General features: G+C 54.3%; 1 protein-coding gene across 2 annotated transcripts in view; it reads left to right on the plus strand.

Moving 5' to 3' along the window:
• The first annotated feature begins 78 nt into the window (after positions 1-78).
• The window catches only part of LOC113217558 (uncharacterized), a 3510-nt gene continuing 2110 nt past the window's right edge, over positions 79-1478 (plus strand). For both annotated transcript variants that reach the window (XM_052268725.1, XM_052268726.1), the window contains exon 1: positions 79-348. In XM_052268725.1, the coding sequence (XP_052124685.1) occupies positions 235-348 (114 nt within the window). In that variant the 5' untranslated portion in view covers positions 79-234. The remainder of the gene's footprint in view (positions 349-1478) is intronic.

The following is a 1478-nucleotide window of genomic DNA, read 5'->3' on the forward strand; positions in this document are numbered from 1 at the left end:
CCCTCTTTCCTCCTCCAGCGCCCGGCCTAGGTCCAGGCGTGACGCCCCATATTGTGCTGTGTCTGGGGGCGCCCCCCTCCAGCAGCCGGTCGCGCCCCCCTGGCCGGCGGGCCCTCCGCGCCCAGTGACTCCAGGACCACGGCCGCGGCAGGGCGGAGCGGCAGCGAGCAGCAGCGAGAAGCGACCTGAGGACGCCGTCGACGCCGTCGTCGTCAGGAACCCCCCCTGCTCGCCATGGACACGACCAGGGCCTGCGTCCTGGCGCTCGTCGTCGTGATCCTCGCCATCGTCGTGGCGCCCGCCCCGACCGACGAGCAGCCCCCGGCCGGGGACGAGAAGACCGCGCAGGTGAGCTATGTGGGGTCGACTGTAGCCTATGAGGGCCCATGAGAGAAGAGAGGGCCTAAAGCCGGTTGAGCGTTGAGCTCAAGGGGTTGGTATAGGAGCAAAGGATCACTCAAAAAGTAAGTACAACCCCCCCCCCCCCTCAAAAAAAAAGAAACAATCAGTGGAAAATTGGAACCTAGAAAAAACAGAGAAAAAACTAAGAGAAGATAACAGAAAAATCAGTGCACGCTTGGATTTATAGTAGGGGCCCCTCGGGTAGAAGTGCTGGGAGCACCGTCTTTAACCAGCCGGTCTTCAGTCGAAATCTGGCTGACGACCAAAGTTGATTCATTTCTTCTCGCTGGCACGCGTCATGCTAAATATGCGCTGGAGAACCATATTGTGAAATGCGACGTTTGCGAGTGGACCTTCCTCGGTGCACTCTGCTGGTTGGTGCTATGAAATGTTTTGTTTTGAAGAACATCTTTTGCGTGAGACACATAATGTGAGATTTTCGAGACTGTTGGTACTGAGTCGGATAAAAAATTGTCACAGTGAAGAATTAAGCCCTTGTTGCAAGTGACGGAGCAAATGATGTGCAAGTTGATGTCACCTATTTTGGGACAAAGTTGTCTGCGCAGGAGCATCTTGTTTAATGTTAGTTTTCACCTCCGGACACACCACCATTGAGTAGCGTTGGAAGCCCTGGAAAGTTTCAGTAAAATTTTAGGAAAAAGCAGAAAATTTCCGGGGAAAAAAATTGAAAATTTCCCAGACTTTGGAAATTTCAGTTATTTTCCGGAAATTTGCGGAAATTTTACGGAAATTTCACGGAAAAACTTTGGAATTTTCCAACCCTACTACAAACGTTTGATAGTCGCGTCTGTCTGCACTGCACGTCTTGTTCCCCGCGATCCTCCCCCATTTCCCTCCCTCTATCTCATTCTCACATCGCTTTTGCCGCCTTATAATTGCGAGTGGCAGTTATATGTGCTCGGTTTCTACCTCAGCCTCCACTCTCCCTCCTACGCGCGGGTGCCCCCCCCCTTCCCCCCTGGTGCGAACCCTTCCTCGCGCACCTCTCGCCCGCACGACAGCGTCTCAAACGAAGCGCGAGGGCGGCGCGCCACCGCGGTCTCCAGGACATGGTG

Source organism: Frankliniella occidentalis, unplaced genomic scaffold (genome assembly GCF_000697945.3).
Source record: "Frankliniella occidentalis isolate FOCC.00 unplaced genomic scaffold, Focc_3.1 Scaffold75, whole genome shotgun sequence".
Taxonomy (NCBI): Eukaryota; Metazoa; Arthropoda; class Insecta; order Thysanoptera; family Thripidae; genus Frankliniella; species Frankliniella occidentalis.